This window comes from Mobula birostris, chromosome 8 (genome assembly GCF_030028105.1).
Source record: "Mobula birostris isolate sMobBir1 chromosome 8, sMobBir1.hap1, whole genome shotgun sequence".
Taxonomy (NCBI): Eukaryota; Metazoa; Chordata; class Chondrichthyes; order Myliobatiformes; family Myliobatidae; genus Mobula; species Mobula birostris.
Window position 1 is genome coordinate 59,004,061 of NC_092377.1, and position 16,261 is coordinate 59,020,321.

Below are 16,261 nucleotides of genomic sequence, written 5' to 3' on the forward strand. Positions count from 1 at the left end.
GCAGCATCTCGCGACCAGTCATTCAGTGGTGGCGCGGCAGCGGAGCGCGCAGCACAACCATGCCCCGCGCTGACCGGCACAAGAAATAATTTGTGGGGCGGAACAAATACCTATATATACAAGGAAAACTATTTCTATTTGTACTATTATCCAATAAAAATGACTAAGAACGCAGAAGGCTCGCGGGAGGACCTGTCAAAAATTGCGGACGAAGAGCTGATGAAGTGGAGTAAGGAGGAGCTGGTGAGGAGACTTCGGAGATCTGATGCCGAAAAGATGACGGTCATGATCGATCACAGCAACCTGATCAAAGAAGTGAACCGGCGGTTGCAGGTGCACCTGACTGAGATTCGGGGGCTGAAAGACATCAACCAGAAGCTGCAGGAGGACAACCAAGAGCTCAGGGACCTCTGCTGCTTCCTGGACGATGACCGGCAGAAAGGCAAGAAGGTGTCGCGGGAGTGGCAGCGGCTGGGCAGGTACACTGCGGGAGTGATGCGCAAAGAAGTTACCTTGTACCTGCAGAAAATGAAGGAGCTGGAGGCCAAACAAGACGAGGTGGTGAGAGAGAACTTGGAGCTGAAGGAGATGTGCCTGCTGCTGGACGAGGAGAGGGGTGTGGGCAGCCGTTGCTCTATAGACAGTCAGTCCAGTCTGCTGCACCTGAGCGCCACAAGTGGTTCAAGAGATGTGGGCGATGGGAGTAGTACCTCCAGCACGGGCAGCACCGACAGCCCCGAGCACCACAGCCAGCTGGCAGGGGGCAGCCCCGAGCATCTCCAGAAGCACCGGGCACCCGGCGGGGGCAGCCCCGAGCACCTGCAAAAGCATCGAGGAGGAGGTAGCCCCGAGCACCAGAAGCACAGCCTGAACACCGGCAGCCCAGAGCTCCTGCCCAAGCACATGAGCAGCAGCGCCGAGCACCTCCCCAAGCACATGATCAGCTCGAGCCCCGAGCACCCAAAGCACATGATGATTGGCACCCCGACTCCGGAGCATCTGCAGCAGCACCGGGGTGCTAGCCCCGAGCGCCTTAAACAACACTACGGAGGCAATTCTGAGCACTTTAAACACCTGGGCAGCAGCAGCAGGGAAGGAACTCTGCGGAGGCCATCGGCAGCAGCAGCAGACGAGCTTTCGCCTCATCACAGAAGTATATACAATGGGATGAATGGTGGGTTGGTAGACCTACTGAAACCACAGGTGTTTTTGCAGAGACTACAGGCACATAGCCACAATATCTGATTCACTTGGGGTTTAGTATATTGATTTCAGTGCATTAATAGAATGCGTTTGGCCACATGCGCCAATAACGCATGTGTTTAATAACTGCACGAAGGTTACTGATGCATGTTTATTTGCTTGCGCATCATATCTTTTATAGTGTAATACCCATACATTGTTAATTTAAAAACGAGTAGGTAGACCATTCTGCGGGTTTTATTGTAACACCACAATTAATGCATGAAATCAATGCATTTGCATTAAAACATTTAAGAAATCCTAATTCCTATTAAAACCAAAAATACAATATGTTTTTAGGCAGCAACTTAAATATATAAAAGAATAGGTGCTTTTTGTTGGTGATAAGCTGTGAGATTTCTATTTAAATTTTAACTGCAGTCTTTTGGTACACAATAAGTGACAGCCACTTATTTTTCCATCTAAATAAGTAATTTTAATTGCATAGCGAATTTATACTCCTCATGTGCCACAGTGCAATAGCAGTGCATACGTTGTTTAAATCTATTAATGTACCAGTTTTACTGATAAATGCATTTTAATCTTTCCGTTGTCAACATTAAATAACAAACAGTCCATCTTCAGCAGAAATATCCTAATTGTGGGTGTTTGGACCTTTGGTGCTCTGTATGGTGCATAATTAAAATCTATCAGGATTTCGAAAAATATCACATTGCTTTTCCAATAATAAAAGCCAGTTATTGGATTACGTGCAATTAGCTGAATTGTAGATCATTTAAGTAATATAGATTTTATTCTTTGAACTGGTTTGTGCCTTCCTGCTTAAAAATATATAAAACAAACCATCATCATTATTGCCATAAATATCTGTTTCATATCATAAGCTGTTTCATATCAAATGTACAAATTGTAATATAAAATCTTTTTTTTAGTTGTAAATGCGTTTCATAGACTTTCATTTAAAATGGATTTCGTAATTAACAGGAATTAAAGGAGGAATCTCCTTTTAAAAATTCCAAAGGCATCTACATTCTTGTGTCAGGTAAATGAAATTTAAAGAATGTACTTGCCAGATAGTAAGGCTCCAAAGCAAACTTTATTCCAGGCTCAATATTGTACTGTTTCTTTGAAAAGGCAATGCTAGACTTTATTGATATGCCTTTCAGTTTGTTAATTAATGGAACATAATTCTTATAATCTGTATTTTCCAGATGATTAATTTTTGTTACAGTGATTTTCTGATTTGAAGGATGACATGAAAGGAACTGCAACATTTAATACCAGTGTGTAGCTGAAAGATCATGATTGTAAAGCAGTGCAAAAAATGGTGTTAAGTGTGTTGTGGCTATTTTCTGGTGGACTTACTGTAAATATTGATCCAATCTTGGTTTCAAATGAAATTTGGGTTGCTTACAGAAGATTATTAATTCAGTTCCAAAACTCTAAATTTGATGGCCTAAGCAGGACCTTGATTGCTTTTAGTATATCTTTGCGGCACAGTCATCTTGTGCAGTTCTAAAATAGTTGAGATGTGTCCTGAAACTGTGTGGCCAGTTAAATTCTGGTTTTATTGACTGCAGGTTTAGAGATGATTAATTTGGCTAATAACTAATGGGGACTTCACACTGGCAACAAATATCTTTTAAGAATAAGTTCAAACCATGCTCTGCATTGTTGACTCGTGTCCGGTTAGTAGTTCTTTACACTGGTGCTGATGTCTTCAGATGGCTGAAATAACATGCAAAAATTGCATAAACTAAATAAATGCTGCTCAGTGTTTGATTGGTATTTAATTGGGTTTGAATATTTCTCCTTTTAAGAATTGTCTTTAAAACCAATCCAAACCCTGATAGTTTAAAGCTTCCAATGCATATTTTGGTTGATTCCAGAAAGATGTTAACCCACAGCATATAAATGTCCAGTTTAAAAATTAAGCAAAGATGAAAAAGAGATGATTGCACAATGTTAGAATTAAGGCATATTATTGTGAGCATTATTGTTGAATCTCTTTGTAATTTTACTTGTTGGTGATTTATTTTGATGCTGACTTGGTGTGATACAGCAAAAATATTGTCAATTCTTATGTAGCAGTTTTTAGCACAGAACCATGAAAATAACTTCTTAAGTTATTGAGGTGGAATGTCTAGAATAAATCAAATTGGAACTAAATGATGACTGTAGTGAAATATGTGCAATCCTCTTTGGCTCTAGCTAGATCCTTTATTCCCAACACATGGATGAGTAATTGGAGAGACACACAAGGCTGATTGGGATGGGATTTAGGGGTTAATTGGCTGTTGTTGTAATTGCCAATGCACAACTGGTATGAACTGCAATACTTTTTAAAGCCAAGATATAAGTGAAAGAATTGGAGATCTGGGAACTCCTAAGTCAAGCTGATCAAAAGCCGTGTGCAGTAGCTGTCACCATGAAGGACTTTAGGTTTGAAGAGTTCAAAATGAAATTCAGTGCCTGATCATTTTGTTTTCTAAATCCACTCCCTTTCTTTCCTCTATTGGTCTGTACATTTTTTTCATGTTACATTTTTTTTGTACACTTCTCTTTGGATAACTAATATTGTAGTTGTTCCTAAGGTCCTTTATAGTGGTACATTCCACATTGTATCAAGACAATGCAGAAAACCTTAATTCGCCTTTGTTTCTATAAAAGTATTTGCATTTATTTATTGCCTATCATGTATTTTGGGTCATTGAGAAGTGAAGTAAATTTTTTGAAATTTATTCCCTCTGTAATATTGGAAATATGAAAGCCAATATAAGCATGGCAATCTCCCACGAGTAGTAGTATTAGTAATCAAGTGGTTTGTTTTTGTGATGTTGAATGAGGAATAAATTTTAGGCAGTAGGTCTGATCACTTGCCTCGTCCTGATCTTTTCCATCCACTTGAGAGAGCAGACCTTTCATTTGAAGGGTGGCACTACGGAAAGGGAAACAGTTTTTAAAAAGAGAGGATTTGTATTTATAATTAGATAAGGGTTCAGAAGTATTTTTAAAAATTATCTTGAGTCCATATGTGTGACAAGGAGATAGTTCCAATAAACCTACTTAACTTTCTGCTACATGGCCCTGGAATTCATTGTGGGAATAAAGTCTGTAATCCTTTTGGGGAAAAATCATCTTTATTCAACAAAGAATTACAAGGAGGAATTCATAGCATGGTATTAAAGTAGTTTCAAATTCTAGCAGACTTTTATGTTTAAATTTGAAAACTTCATCTTATGGGAATCACAATAAAAATGACAGAAATATTATGAGGATTCAGAAATAATTTCCACATTAAGATTAAAATTGAATTTACCAGTTATTTATTTTTGGAACTTACTACCTAATTAATATGTGAACATGTATGTACCAAATGTGTTGGGTGTGTAGATATACGTAATAATCCCCTTTCAATTTTGACAAGCTGATAGATAATTTTTCTAAGTTTTAAAATTTTTAAATCCATACAGGGCAAATGTTGGGTATCCAGAAGCTGCTAATACCACTTGCTTCATTGTTTGGATTACTGTAATCTTAGTAGTTTTTCTTGAAGCCATAAACAAACTTCTTTAATGTAAAAATATTTTTATTTTGGTGACCTTGTTTAATTTTAGTGGTAGCCCTTGATTCCCACATGTATGAAGTGCAACATGAGGTAAACGATTTGTTACCATTTTCAGTTCCCTTTTATTTAACGGAGGGTGATAATATTTGAGCAAATAGCACTTTACAGGTTTTGCAAGAGTAATAATAAAACACTTATAAGAGCTAAGTAGAAGTACAGGTAAAGTAAATCAAAAATGTACCAGGAGCTGCTAACATACTTTCTGGCTCATTATTGATGTGTTCCATTTCAGAAATATTTAAGTTTGTATTGATGAGTTCTGTCTGTATCAACGGTTGTCTAAATACTGTATCTCATTGTTCATTACAACAGAATCTCCAAAAATATATCTGTCCAGTGTGAAATATAAGTAAATGTCCTTATCTGATAATCAGCTTGGTGGTGTGTTGACTGCAGTTATTCTGTTCAAGTCTAATTCTCTGCCTTCTCTTGAACTGTAGTGTTTTGTCTTCTTTGCTTTTCCAAGACATTTCTGTCTTTCAAGCCTTCATTTTAGTGTTTGGCGTGCTGGTCATATCAATGGTTTTAAATTAGGAAAAATCTTTAAGGATTGTCTATTTTGCTCCAGTTTTTTGTCTTCAAAACAAAAAGGCATTGATTGTTGGGATATGTTTGTATATGTATGTGAGAGCCTGGCAATGACTGCTATCATCAATCAGTTTGCATATGATTTAACTGAAAGGCCGTACAAATGCACATCTCAGAAGGGGTCACTATATTGTGATTAGAAGTTTGAATGTTGGGTTACTTTTCTTGTTTTCCCTTGCTGAAGAGCATTGAATCCTGTTGTAGTGATGCTACTTTTGCCTGGTGGAAATATGATCCTTCAACAAATAGTGTGGATTACTCCTTTTCTCTTAGTCTTTTATGGCTTACTTTGTAGTGAATTAAACATTCAAGTACGTTGTGTCAGAAGATGTCTTTTCCTCTCCTTTTTAAAATTACACTTTTTATAATAGTTACTTGCATTCTAAAACTGCAGAGGTGAGTTTCATTAGATATTTTACCTTGGTGGTTATGCCCTATTTTTGTGTACCTCCAAACTGGATTTCCTAGTGAGTATTTCCTGCATCTCCCTCTTCTTACCACCTTCGGGAGAGTTGCTTTCTGACTGTGTCATGATTTTGTAGGCATTATTTGACTTCATTACTTTGACCAAGTTGGCTAATTATCATGTCTGAGCCCATACTATGTCAGTCAATAAAGACATAACTAGTGAGATAGATCCTAATCTTAGCTGACACCTACAGCTATACTGAAAGCAGTTGTTGCTGGATTGTGCTTGTGATTGGAGATTCGCTTACTTTTTTCTAGCACTGTTTGGATGCACAGGTTACAATCACCTGAGTTGTTTAGCCTTTCACTAGTTTAATAGATGATTAGAGGAGCTGTTTATTACATGTTTTAGTCCAGTGATGTAAATTCTTGAACAAAGATTATGGTTTTATCAAAAAGAAAGCTTATTTCATTGAAATCTATACAGATTCTCATAAAGTTGTATTTTTAACCTTTGAATTTTTAAGCTTTGTGTTTTTCATAAAATAGGATGGGGCATGGGTCGGTTGAAGAAAATTATCAAAAATTACAAAAGGATCTTGATCAGCTAGTAAGTGAGTTGAGGAGTAGCAAATGGTATTCAAGCCAGATAAGTGAGGGGTTTTGCATTTTGGGAAGTCAAACCAGGGTAGAAATTTCAGTGTGAGCGGTAGGATCTTGGGAGTTTTGTGGAGCAGAGGGGCCTAGGAATTCCCTGAAAGCACTATCATATGTAGACAGGGTGGCAAAGAAGGCATTTGACATGCTGGTCTTCATTCAGAGAATTGAGTATAGGAACGAAACACAACCTACTGGAGAAACTCAGCTGGAAGAGCACCATTGGTGGGAGAAAAGAAATCATCGATGGTTTCTTCCCCCCCCCCCCCCCCCCACCGCTGCTCGACCCATTGAATTTCTCCAACAGACTGTGTACTGCTTCAGGTTCTGGCATCTGCAGTCTCTTGTGCCTCCATTGAGTATTGAACATTGTGTTGCAGTTTTATGAGCCTGGTGAGGTCACACCTGGAATATTATGTACAGTTATAGTTGTGCTGTTATAGAAAATGAACTAGAAAGAGTGCAAGAAAGATGGGGGTGACCCTGTAGAAGAGTACAACATGAGGGGTGTAGATTGAGTGAATGTATACAGTTATTTTCCCAAGGAAAGGGAATAAAAAATCTAGGGGGCAAAGACTTGAGGTGAGAAGGGAAATGTTTAAAAGGGACCTGACGGTCAATTTCTTCATGCAGATGGTGTGCGTCTATGGAATAAGCTGTCATAGGAGGTTGTTATTTAGAAGATATTCTGATAGGTAGATGGATAGGAAAGGTTAGAGGGATATGAGCTAATGGGACTGACTGAGATGAGTGTCGTTTGCCATGAATAAGTTGGGCCAAAGGGTCTGTTGCTATGCTCTATTACTTTGACTCAATAATAAGATGATTCAGAGTGCATTTACCATGGTAGTCCTGATAAGTGGAAGATCAAAAAGGTTGTAATGAAGGGCAATAGGTGACAAATGAAGGATCAATCATTGATTGTGTTATATAGGGTTATTATTTCCTGTCTACCAATGAGAGAAATATTTCAGGGAAACCTCTGCAGAGTTTATGAATGATAGCAAATCAGCTGTATTATGGTGTAGCATTCCTTTAAATTCTGCAGCTTAGATCAAAGTTGTATTGTAAATTGTCCCATTTTTGAATTTTGATTGATGTATTTTGTATATATTCTCAGTTCATGAAACCAATTTTTTTGCGGAGGTAGTTTTTTTGCATAAGCTTTATTGCAGACTTCTCAGCAGACAACATTTCATAGGTGCAATATGGGCTTATGTCACAAATATGATCTAAAGCAAAATTGGATGGAAATAACAGTGCAAGCTCTGAATACTCATCTCAAAGGATACCGAAATTGGATGGAACAAGGGGACAATTTGTTTTTGTTGTTCCTGTGTCTGGTTACTTTGACATCAATGGGAAAGCTAGGATAGGAGTCAAAGGAGTGAACGTAATGTTCTTCTATTAATTGAGCCCTTCATTGAAAAGAAGACCTCTTGCTAGTAATGCTGGCAACACACTCAAGATAGTAGAGGAACTCAGCAGGTCAGGCATCACCTATGAAAATAAATAAACAGTCGACATCTTGGGCCAAGACCTTTCATCGAGACTGGGAAGCAAGGGAGAAGATGCCAGAATAAGAAGGCAGGGGGAGGGGAAAGAGGACAAGCTAGAAGGTAATAGGTGAAGCCAGGTGGGTGGGAGAGGAGGGATGAAGTAAGAAACTTGGAGGTGCTAAGTGGAATAGGCAAAGGACTGGTGAAGAAGGAACCTGATAGGATAGGAGAGTGTATTATGGGAGAAAGGGAATGAGGAAAAGCACTAGGTCGTAAACAGGTGAGGAGAGGAGGCAAGGGGTCAGAGTGGAGAATTGAAGAAGAGGGAAAGGGAAAAGAAAATCCCGGGAAGTTGGAGAAGTCGATGTTTATGCCACCAGATTGGAGGTCTGTTGCTCAGAATATGAGGTGTTGCTGCTCTAACCGGAGAGTGGCCTCATCATGGCAGAAGAGGGGGCCATGGACTGACATGTTGGAATGGGTATGAGGATAGGAATTGAAATGGATGGCCACTGGGAAATTCTGCTTTTTGCAGATGGAGTTGCTCAACAACGTGGTTCACCAATCCCTGTCATGTCTCAGCAATGTAGAGGAGGCTGCATCAAGAGGACCGAATGCAGTAGATGACCCCAACAGGTTCACAGGTGAAGTTTTGCCTCACTTGGAAAGACTTTGGGACCCTGAATGGAGGTGAGGGAGGAAGTGAATGTTGCTTGTGTTACTTGCAATGAGAAGTGCCGGTAGGGAGATTAGTGGGGAGGGGTGAATCGAGAAGAAAATCATGGAGGGAGCGATGCCTGCAGAAAGTGAGTAGTTGGGGGGGGGGGTGGTTAAAATGCATTTTATGGTAGGATGAAGATGGCGGAAGTTGTGGACAATGATGTGTTGGGTGCAGAAGCTGACAAGAAGAATTCTATCATTAAGGTGGTGGGAAGGTGGGGTGAGTAATGTTGTTTTCAACTTTTCACTGGAACACTTGAATGAGTCTCTGTTTAACAATTAGCATACACCCCTGAAATGATCTAGAGTGGGGGATTAAGTGATGATACTAAATTTCTTGCTTATATGTAACATTAAATTTGACTTGTAAATCTTGTACATCTTATTTTTAAGCTAACTTTTTAAATTCTTTCCTACTTCGCCTGATGCCGGCCCCCTAGGCCTGAGTCGACATAGTAGTAGTAGTTTCTACTTCTAATATTTGTATATCTATGCCCTTTTAATGCTACTGTGACACTAAATGCCTTTGGGATCAATAAATTATCTATCTATGAACATTCAACCATGCTTAAGTAGACTATGCTGTGCTCCACAAGGTTGATACAATGCTGTACTGTTGATGGGATGGTATTTGAAGTTGGAATTCTTATATACAGTTAGTCACAAAATGTTGCAGACTATCAGAGAGGTTTTTGTTTTGATTACCATCTGCAGGTTAATTTATAGATTGATGTCTCTAATTCAGTGATTAAATGTTCAGCAAAGTTTAAACTATTTTGACTCCAGTTAGATGCACAATGACTGTAATCATAAAAATATTTATTCGTGTTTTACATTTTTTTTCTGGCTAATTTTTTGATGGTATTCAGATCTAAAGGTTGGTCCATTCCCTGCTGCTGGCAGCTTTCTCATAACATTTTCTTTCTGAAGTGCCAAATTAAACCAAGGTTGGCTTATCAGAAACTATCATGCATGAATCTCAGTCTCTAGGAGATTATCATAATTGTTTTTTAAAAAAAGCACAGAATCAATGTCAAATATGTGTTAAAATTGTTTTATTTTATAAGATGTAATGTGAATATATTATCGAAACATTTGTATTTCTTGCTGTTTTACGTGAAGCTAGGTTCGGAGGACTGCAAGTTGATAATTTGGTGGCATGGTAATATAGTGGTTAGCACAGTGCTTTACAGTACCAGTGATCTGGGTTTAATTTCCACCGCTGTCTGTAAAGAGTTTGTATGTTCTCCCCATGGCTGTGTGGGTTTCATTGAGTGCTCTGGTTTCCTCCCACATTCCAAAGACCTACCAGTTGGTAGGTTAAGTGGTCATTGTAAATTATCCTGTGATTAGGTGATGGTTCTAATCAGGGATTGCTGGGTGGTGTGGCTCAAAGGGCCGACTTCACACTGTATCTCAATAAATAAATAAATACACTTAAATTGTCACGTGTAGGCTAGTAGTAGAATTTGGGAACAGTTGATGGGAATTTGGGGAGAATTAAATAGGATTATTGTAAAATCATGGTTAGTGTGGACTTAATGGGACAAAGGGTGTATAACTCCATGATGTATAACTCAGACTCTGAGATCGCAATTCAATAACCAACAAAATACAAAGTGTGGCCATTGTAACGATGTAGAAAAGAATTTACAACTTTTTCAATTGTCATGATTCAAAGATGACGTTAAACATTAGAAATTGTGCGGCTGGTGAAAATGCAGAGCAACACAAAATGCCGGAGGAACTGAGCAGCATCAATGGAGAAGAACAAATGGTCTGCGTTTTGGGCTAACACTCTTCATCAGGACTTTAAGTACATAAATAATTTGCACAATTGATTTATCTCTGATATAATCCCTTATCATCCTATTTTTGAGTTGTATGGATTTAGTTTTATCAAGAATAATGTGATGCAGTCTTTTCTGTTTCTGGGCAATTGTGTAATTTACTAATACATTTATTTTAATAGAATATATTTCATTATTTTTGAAGGTTTGACATTTTAAACATGATTCTGTGCTATGGCAGTAGAACTAATAATCAGCTTGTCTGTTTAAGGCAAGAAGTGAAAAATCAGAAACTCAGCTATGGTTCCCATTCCTGATACTGTCTAGTAATCTCTGTTGAACTTTGTGTGTGGATGCAAGTGGCTATTGCTATGTTGGTTCAGATGTGGAAGAGTTAGAAAGCCTTTGGCAGACAGTCAGAAAAGGAAGGAGATTTTATATCTGGATTAGAATCAGGTTTATTATTACTGATGTATGTTGTGAAATGTACTAGTAGTACAGTGCAAGACATAAAAATTACAATTTTATAAAATAAACAGTGTAAAGTGCAAGAGAGGAACAATAGAGCATGTAGCTCATTCAGAAATCTGTTTCCTGAGGGGGGGGGGGAGAACCTGATATTAAATGGTCTTCAGGCTCCTGTACCTCTTCCCCAATGGTAGTAATAAGAATAAGGCGTGTATTGGTGTTAGCTTGTCCCAGATGGTAAGGGACTGTGATGATGCTGCCTCCTACAGCGGGGAGTATTGAGCTTGTGATGGAACTGACTGAGGTTACAACCTCCACAGCCTCTTTCGATCCTGCACATTGGAGCTCCATCCAAAGTGGTGATGAAACCAGTCAGAATACGTCTGTAGAAATTTGCAAGAGTCTTTGGTGTCATGCAAAATTTCCTTGTACCTAATGAAGTAGAGCAGCTGTTAGGCCTTCTTTGTGAATAAGGCCATAAGAAATAGGAGCAGAATTAGGCCATCTGGCCCATCGAGTCTGCTCTGCCATTCTATCATGGCTGATCCTTTTTTCCATCTCCTCCTCAACCCCAGTTCCCGGTCTTCTCCCCGTAACCTTTGATACCATGTCCAATCAAGAACCTATCAATCTCTGCCTTAAATACACCCAACAACCTGGCCTCCACAGCTGCGTATGGCAACAAATTTCACAATTTCACCACCCTTTGACTAAAGAAGTTTCTCCACATCGCTGTTTTGAAAGGGTGCCCCTCTCTCCTGAGGCTGTTCCTTCTTGTCCTAGACTCTTCCACCATGGGAAACATTGTTTCCACATCTACTCTGTCTAGGCCATTCAACATCCGAAAGGTTTCAATGAGATCTCCCCCCGCCCCCCCAACCCACATCCTTCTGAATTGCAGTGAATACAGACCCAGAGCCATCAAACATTCCTCGTATAAATCTTTCATTCCTGGAATCATCCTTGTGAATCTCCTCCTGGAACCTTTCCAATGCCAGCACATCTTTTCTAAGATGAGTGGCCCAAAGCTGTTCACAATACTCAAGGTGAGGCCTCACCAGTGCCTCAGCATCACATCCTTGCTCTTCTATTCTAGACCTCTTGAAATGAATGCTAACATGAATTTTGCCTTCCTCACCACTGACTCAACCTGCAAGTTAACCATCAGGGTGTTCTGCACAAGGACTCCCAAATCCCACTGCATCTCAGATTCATGAATGTGTTAGAACCAAGATAGATCCTCCGAGATGTTGATGCCCAGGAACTTGAAGTTGCTCACTGCTTCCACTGCTAATCCTGCAATGAAGACTGGTATGTGTTTTCTACTAAGTCTGCTGAATTAATTCTTGAACAGCAGGGACAAATTGTCACTGGACCATTTTATTGCATGACTATGATGGATTGAAAGAGGACAGGATGTTTCTGAATGCATCATGTTCAGAATATTAGTAGGAAAGAAAGAAAGTGGGGTTGCTTTTCTAATTGACTATGATATTATGTTGAAGAGAAAAGGTTCTTGAGACAGGGAAATAATCCATAAAGTCATAGTTAAATAGCACGAAGGGGGCTGTCATGCTACTGGCACTATTCTGTAAGTCAACAAATTGTGCAAGAGAGATTTAGAAATCAAACTGGATGGAAATTACTGTTGTGTTAAAGGCAGCAGTGTAGTGGCTAGTGCAACACTTTACTGCACCAGTGATCAGGGCTTAATTCCCACCAGCGTTTGTTAGGAGTTTGTATGTTCTTCCTGTGACCGCGTGGGCTCCCTCTGGGTGCTCCGGTTTCCTCCCACAAACCAAAGACTAACGGGTTAGGGTTATTAAATTGTCATCATGTCATGTTGGCACCGGAAGGATGGCAACAATTGCAGGCTGTCTGCAGCACATCCTGGGACTGTGTCAGTCACTGATGCAAATGTTGCATTTTTCACAAATGCAGGAGATACTACAGATGCTAGAAATCCAGAACAACTCACACAAAATGCTGGAGGAACTCAGCAGGTCAGGCAGCATTTGTGGAAAAGAAAGAACAGTTGATGTTTTGGGCTGAGACTTCATCAGGACTGGAAAAGAAAGACAAAGAAGCCAGAATAAGAGCATGGGGGAGGGGAGTGGAAAGAGTAGAAGCTAGAAGGTGATAGGTAAAGCCACGCGGGTGGGGGAGTAGGCATTCACTGGTCTGTTTTGGGTTGTATTCACCACTTTCTGTTTCTGGGCATTGGTGTTTTCATACCAGACTGTGATGCAACCAGTTAGGAATACTCTGAATCTACAGAAGTCTGCCAAAATTTTTGATGATACGCCAAATCTATAGAATCTTCGAAGAAAGTAGAGGTGCTGTTGTGCCTTGTTTGTGATGGCACTTACATGCTGGTCCCTGGACAGATCTGATGCAAGGGAATTTAAAGGTACTGACCCTCTCCACCTCCATTCCTCTAATGCTGACTGGCTGATGGATTTATAGTTTCTTCCTCTTGCAGTTGATAATCAGCTCTTTGGTTTTGCTGACTTTGGGTGAGAGGTAGTTGTGGCACTACTGAACCGGATTTTTAATTTTCCTTCTACGTGCGATTTCAATACCACCTTCAATTCGGCCAGCAACAGCAGATTTAAATACAGCATTGGAGATGTACTTAGCCACGCAATCATGAGTATACAGTGAGTAGACGGGGGATGAGCACTCAGCCCTGATGGTGAATATGGCGAGAATGTTGTTGCCAATCTGTACTAACTGGGTCTGCCAGTGAGGATTACAACTACAGAACAGTTTGCTTGATCACACTGATATCAAGACCCTTTCAAATTTAAGAAAGCTACAATCTGTTCCATTTTTAGATACTTGTTTTTTTGGTAGTTAAGCTCATGAAGTGAATTTGTTTAGAACGAATTGATGAAAAGATTCTTAAACAACAAGTTGAATGGTAGCAGGTGTGTTTCTGCTATATGCATCACCTGATCTCTCTTTCCATCACTCGATGACAATGAAAATCAGATAAGAAATGTGGAATGGGTGGCCAATTCAATTTAGTCTGCCTTGCATTCCTTTCCAAGTTAATAGATCTAGTGATATTTTGAGGTGCTGTTTAATAAAGAAAACATTAATTTGCTTCCAGCGAGTATCCTAAAATCATATCAACAGCTAGTTCGTGTCCATTATTTTGTGAGCCTTTGTAGAACATGATGTAGAAGTGTTGCCAATTACCCCAAAGGCATTCCTGTTCTGTTATTTCTTCATATATTTCAGGTGATTATATAGTTTATTATTGTAATTGTATATTTTTGAAAGTCTGAGCTAAACTAAATCATTTCAAAGTCTATTTTCCTTAAATTTAGTAGGCACAGTATCAGGATATTTTGCTCAGGCACTAGTAGCATGCACAGGAAATGAAATGAGATTGGAAACCTTTGAAAAGCTGTGATAAGAACCTTTCATTAAAGTAATTATACCAAGTACTTGAAAACATTAATCATATGATTTACAGAAAATTATTAATGGTAAATGGTATTGAGATCTCTTTGAAACTCCCGGTTTATTCTGATATGACATTAGCAGCATTCTTTTTCAAACCATGCTCAAAAATAAATTCTGATAACTGAAATTCCAGGAGTGGAACAGAATTTACTATGAACTTGCATTCTTTATGAATGGTTAGCTGCTCTTACTATCTTCTCCAAAGGCTTTGTATAGATTCTGGACAAGGTGCTTAATAGCTACACTCTAGATGAATAAACTCCAGAGATGAATCCCTATCCACAGACTGAAATTCTTTTTCTGTAAACATCGTGTTAGTTTCCAAAATAGGGTTTCTGAAATGTAATCTGTGAGTTGACATTCTGGACCTAATAAGTACCTGTACTGAATTTGAGAGGATTTAGAGGAGTAATCCCACTTAGAATGTTTTTCATTTGCAGTTAATCCCAGCCTCTATACCTATAGTGTTAATGTATATTTGTGCAATGCCACTATGGATACTCTGATTTTTAATCAAATTGATGGGGTATATTTATGATAGAACTGGAATGGCACTTTCTCCAAAGCAGTATTTGGAGAGTGCATTGAAAATATTTAGGGTAACAATGGTTGTTCATATACTAATACTTTTAGTTAGGTTCCCAACACTGTTAACTAAGTGGAGAGGAAATGCTAATAGAAGGTTAACTTTGCATTATCATGGATGCAGTACAAAAGTTTAAAAAGAAGTCCTTGAATGCCACATGAGCCTTGTAAGGAGTATAGACACTGCTGATAAAATATGCTCTGGGAGCCAGCCACCCAGACCAAAAGTTTTCCAGATCCAGTTCTGAACAGGCAAGAACAAGATTAGTCACATCCTTCAGTTTCAGGTTTCAAAGAAATCGATGATTATTTATGATCTTATCATTTATGATTAACTCATCGTGTTGCACAAATGGTTCTGACTCAGTCCTGCTCACCTGTCCTGGAACGTCTAGTGGTCAAATGTATCTTTGTCTGCCGAGGGAATTTTCCTCCATCATCCTGTAGTGGTGTACATTCCCCCTCAGGCCAACAGAGGTGAGCAGCGTAATCAGCAGGCACAAAACTGCACACCCTGGTGCCTTCTCTGTCATTGTGGGAGATCTCAATCTGGCCAGTTTGAAGGAGTATTTGAACATCACCACCACCATATCACTGTGGAACCAGAGGAGCCACCACACTTGACCACAATTTTACCACCATCAAGAATGCTTACTATGCACTTCTCACAGACCAATTTCTCTATTGAATGTGGATTTTAAAATTCTCTCTAAGATCTTAGCTAATAGACTTGAGAATATTTTACCTACTGTTATTTCCAATGACCAAACTGGATTTATTAAAAATAGATATTCACAGTTTAACATTTGAAGATTATTAAATATTATTTGTTCTTCTCCATCTAAAGAATCTGAATGTGTTGTTTCTCTTGATGCAGAGAAAGCCTTTGATAGGGTGGAGTGGTCTTACTTATTTGAGGTTTTGGAAAAATTTAATCTTGGCCTGGGATTTATTTCCTGGATTAAATTGATCTATTGTGCTCCTATGGCTGCAGTTATAACTAATAATCAAAAATCTCCCTATTTTAAATTATATAGGGGTACTCAGCAGGGTTGTCTTCTTAGCCCTTTATTATTTAACTTGGCCTTAGAACCCTTGCTATTGCTCTTAGAGATTCTAATACTGTTCAGGGTATTAAGAGGGGACAAAATACACAAGGTTTTGTTATATGCAGATGACCTGTTAGTTTAAATTTCAGATCCTAGGAAATCTATTCCTTCTATGTTATCTATATTTTCTGA

The 16,261-nt window shown here is 39.1% G+C and overlaps 1 protein-coding gene across 1 annotated transcript in view; it reads left to right on the forward strand.

Annotated features, from left to right (window-relative positions):
* Nucleotides 1–159: 159 nt before the first annotated feature.
* Nucleotides 160–16,261, forward strand: part of ccdc85a (coiled-coil domain containing 85A) — a 513,251-nt gene continuing 497,149 nt past the window's right edge. The window contains exon 1 of the mRNA XM_072267068.1: nt 160–1,174. Coding sequence (XP_072123169.1) covers nt 160–1,174 — 1,015 coding nt within the window. The remainder of the gene's footprint in view (nt 1,175–16,261) is intronic.